Source organism: Curcuma longa, unplaced genomic scaffold (assembly GCF_044706935.1).
Source record: "Curcuma longa cultivar G26 ecotype Majalengka, Jawa Barat unplaced genomic scaffold, ITB_CL_G26_1.1 contig_27837, whole genome shotgun sequence".
Lineage (NCBI taxonomy): Eukaryota > Viridiplantae > Streptophyta > Magnoliopsida > Zingiberales > Zingiberaceae > Curcuma > Curcuma longa.
Window position 1 is genome coordinate 17,112 of NW_027433537.1, and position 4,704 is coordinate 21,815.

Here is a 4,704-nt window from a genome sequence, read left to right on the forward strand (position 1 = left end):
TGCCGCCTGCCGGGCGACGTGAGATCCGCCACCGGCGGCAACAGACGTCAACAGCGTCTGGAGCGGAAGATTTTAAAAGAAATTTAGGGATTTTGGCAGCTTCGACAGAACCAGCGGAAGCGGCGTGCAGCGGCGTTCCAAAATTATAGAAATTTAGGATTTTTAGGAGAACTTTAGGGAATTTTACAGCGTCAACAGAACCCTGAGGAATTTAGAAATTTTCAACAGAACCTGTGTTTTCTTCGTTTGGTTTAACAAGGATTTGCAAAGAAGTATCATTTTTTTTTCTTCAAACATAATTTGCAAGAAAAAAAAATTGCAAAGCAGGAGTATTCGGCCAAGAATCAAAATCAGGGCATAGTTATTAAAACCTGGCTCTGATACCATTTGAAGAAAAAATATCTACATCTAATTCATGATATAATGAATTATAAAAACACTATAAAAGAATTAGATGATAGAATACCTGGAGCGGAAGCCGTCGAGGAGTTCATTTTACCTTTCTGCAATAAAATCCAAAACAACAGTAATGAAAACACCACAGAGAACTTCTCCTATGACCTAATCAAATTTTGCATCGTTGTCTCAATGGGGCGACAACAATATTTAAGGTTAGGAGAAGGGGCCTCTGTTAAGATTTAATGGGTCAAGCCTACCCATTATAGCTAAGCCCAATAACAATATGTTAATTATGCTAGTCCACATAAAAATTATCCAACATGTCCTGCTGCTGTTTGAGAGGCATGTGGAAGACGAGAGAGTAGCTGATAAAGCAGACGCTGCTGTGGAGCTGCTTCTGGTAGGCTTAGCAGAAGTGGAGGCGAGGTAGAGGCGGCGGCCTGCACCTCCACCTCCCTAGGTGACGAACTGACGATTTGATGAGGTTCGACGTTTCCAAAATCTGGAAACTTCAACGATTGCCGTTTCCCGTCCCCGTTTCCGCGTTTCCCGTTTCTCGTCTCCAAGTTTCCAGACAGCATAGACAACAACAGGTGAGTCAAGAAGATTAATTAGCCTATGCTGCCATTAAAGTTCGAAAGCGACAAATTTAGCATTAGAAGACAAAAACAGTGGCATTTTCGTCTATGTAAACAAAATTTGATGACAAAAAAAAAGATTTTATTTTATAGAAAATAAAACGGTATGATTTGATTAAAATACATCGATAATTGCTTGGGTCAATGGTCACTGACGGTGGCATTTAACAGGTCCAAGCTTATCCTTCCACCTTCGTAGAACTTTCTAATTTGTCTTCATCCCAACTCTCAACAGTAATCATGTGACTAGATGACTAGATCACGTTCAAGTTATATTGAAATACCTGTGACTGTTTCTTTCAAAATATTAAATTTATATTTGAAACAGCCTTTCAATTAGAAAGCGACATTCAGCTATTTAATTTTCTATAGTACGAATATTATTTTTCTTTATAAAAAATTACAGCCACATTGAAAAGTCGAAGGATGAAACGTAATATAGCATTTAGCAAATGGATTGGTTGCGCAAAATTTGACTTTGAAATTAAGGGCTAGATTTGAAGGGTTGACTCGGTCTTTCAAGATATGTATAAAATTTGACTAAGATGTCTTAGCCCCATCAAGTGAATTGGTTTTTTTTTTTTTTGATGTGAAAGGAATTGATGTGTGATGTAGTGATAAAATTATAAAAAAAATCATTTAATTTCAGACATCTAAATTATTTTGTTTTTCAACTACTTTACTATATAAAAATATTGTAATTTATATGCAAATAGGATTGGCAATAAGAGAAACGTCTCCTTTGGTGATAATTCATTTTCTGTTCCACTTTGACTAGATTCGTCGAGATTAATGGGGTGCTCTAGTAGACATAGTCGAATTGATACTCATATGATAAAATTGTAATGAGATATCATGATTTACCTCTCTTGATTTTAGAAGGGATCATGGAGGAATGTGAAATTGAAGGGGAAAGGAAAGTCGCAAGGCTTGCTTCAAACTATCAGGTCACTTCGTTTCATATATATTTAAAATATAGCAGCTTAGGCTTTATTTTGAAAATAACAATAATAGTACAGACCGTTTTACACAACTAGATTTCAGTAAGTCTGTTTTCATCGTAACCAACTCAATTATATTTCGGAATCACAAGCCACACAACTAGAAAATAACAACGAAGGAGAGTACTAGCCACGTAAAACGTAGGAATCAAACAACACTCGTCTCTCTTATTTTGAATTAACAAGTTGCTCGCTGAAGTCCCAAAGCTTCGTTGCTAATGCTGCATCCCTGGCCATGTCGCTCGGCTTCTCCTCGTTCGAGTCGGCGAAGTACTTCCCGCTCACGCCCTTCAGGTTCGGATGCACTGCCACATAACATGAGGTTGCTGCTCCCTGAAATTGTGAAGATGCAGAGTGTTGGTGCTCAACTGTACGTTGTGGGAACAAATTCTAGCAAGTATACAAGGTTATTCAGCAAGTTTGACAGACCTGAGGTATGCTCTTCCACAGGACGCAGGTGACAGTTTTCAACACCGCTGAAAGCAAAAGCAACAAATTTGAAATCTGAGTTCAAAGAGAATCACTATGGAGTAGATCAGCAATGAATTTGAAGGTTTAAGTAGCATACTCATGAAGATGGGAGAATGTTTCCCCAAGTTTGTCCTAACCAGACCAGGATGAACAGAATTTGCTGTGACATTTGCACCTTCTGCCTGTTAACCATGAATTTGTATTCTATGAGATAAATTTCTTCTTTCTTTTTACGAACAGCATCTGTTCTAGACCATTAGAAGTACCTTCAAGCGCCGCGCGAGCTCATTGGAGTGCAAGATGTTTGCCAATTTGGACTGCCCATACGCCGATTTATCATTGTATCTGGAAGTTGAAACCAGATGGAAACCATCAACTGATTGAATGGAAGAGAACACTAAAATCATGTAGTCTTGGAAATCCATATGCCTGACTGCTAGTTATCACTTACGCCTTCTTGTCATTGAGTTTATCGAACTTGATTCCTTCACTGTAAGGCCCAATGTGAGCTACCGAGGATAGATTCACGATGCGGCCTTCAATCCCCGTCTTCGCTGCTGTTGTTTTCATTTTCTCGAGGAGAAGATTGGTCAACAAAAAGTGACCTGAAATTAGAAGGACCGTGTTAAACTCAAAATCCTGATGAATACTTGGGAGGAAGAAAAGCTGATCTGGGAAGCGTGAAGAACCATACCAAGATGATTAGTGGCAAACTGCATCTCCACACCATCCTCAGAGAGCTGGAACGGGCAGTACATGATTCCAGCGTTGTTACTGAAAACAAATTGAATATGTGAGATTTGGCACAAAAGATTGACAGGATAACACAGAGCAGGAGATCCATGCAGGCAGCTACTTACATCAAGACATTGAGAGGCAGATCCATTGCAAGGAATTTGTCGGCGAAGGCTCTGACAGATCTGAGTGAGCTAACATCAATCTGTATGATGTCAATTCTAGCAGATGGGATGCCCTGCAGAATGCTTTGTTTCACATTGTTGGCAGCTTCCAAGTTCCTTGCGCCGATGATGACATGGGCTCCTCTGAGGGCCAACACCCTCGCAGTCTCGGCTCCAATACCACTGCTTCCACCTGAATTTCAAGAAGAATCTCATACATACTGTACCAAGGCAGTAAAAAAATTAGTTCGTTGACCTAAATTTCTACTGAAGTTTATGTTCAAGATGGTATTTTGTGCATGAGATCTTTTCTTTTCCTCCGGCAACAAGATCTGGCGTGAAAAAAAAAAACCCAGATCTTTGCAGCAAACAAAAACTTTTCACAGTCTAAACTAGCTAGTAATGATTTCTCATGACCAACTCCTCCAGATCTGGAATGCGGAAGATTAAGAAAAGATAACCGAGGAGACGGAGGGCATACCGGTGATGATGACGGTGAGACGGGAGGCGTCGATGCTTTGGGTGACCTGCTCGGCGGTGGCGCCGGATCCGAATCCGCTGGGGCCTTTAATGCCGGTGGCTTCCCTGAAGTAACCCATGGTTTGGGGAGTAGCCTTGAACAAAGAAGAGAAAGAGCAAGAAGGCGATGAGGAAGAAGAGGATGAGATGTGAAGCAACAAGGAGATGATTATTTATCTCGCTTCATCACCTAAAAATTGACAAGTTGTTGGAAGAAACGCGGGAGTTGTTATAAAAAAAAAAACAAAAAACAAAACAAGAACATTGTATTTGATCCTCGATCAATGTGTTATTATTATTCTAATCCTCATAGTTTACAATATTAATTTTTAGTTTTATGACTCACAAACTAAAAAATAAAGTAGTCTCTCCTTTGTAATACTAACGCAGAAGAGACTGCTTATCCACGGTCGACGCACTCGACTAAATTCGTTCACATACTCAAAGCTTTTGGTAATTTCCCAAACCGTGCACGTGTAGTTATGTGACAAATCACGTAGATAATTTTGAGACTGTCCAAATCACTTTTTCTTCTGGACACGTACCATAGTTTGGTTTTATCCTTTTGCAAAATTTCTACCTGTCACATCATCATCTGAACCACATTTGCAATCCAAATCCCCCCCCCCCCCCCCCTTCGGTTAAAAATTCAAAATCCTGTAGAGTCATTTCCCACTTGCATAATAATCCTATTTTTTCCTATCGATTTCTCATCAAATGCCATCAGCTTCAGTTATTCATCCTGACATTGTCAGCCGACCAAAGCTCCTACATAAG

At 39.8% G+C, this 4,704-nt stretch overlaps 1 protein-coding gene across 1 annotated transcript; it reads right to left on the bottom strand.

Moving 5' to 3' along the window:
* Positions 1-2,026: 2,026 nt before the first annotated feature.
* LOC141819119 (short-chain dehydrogenase TIC 32 B, chloroplastic-like) lies at positions 2,027-4,140 on the bottom strand. Its single transcript, XM_074706480.1, has 8 exons — positions 3,890-4,140; positions 3,370-3,601; positions 3,204-3,283; positions 2,961-3,114; positions 2,776-2,854; positions 2,607-2,691; positions 2,468-2,514; positions 2,027-2,371 (listed from the first exon to the last, which is right to left on the bottom strand). Exons 1-8 carry the CDS (start codon positions 4,005-4,007, stop codon positions 2,207-2,209), a joined length of 960 nt encoding a protein of 319 aa, XP_074562581.1. The 5' UTR covers positions 4,008-4,140; the 3' UTR covers positions 2,027-2,206.
* Positions 4,141-4,704: the final 564 nt, after the last annotated feature.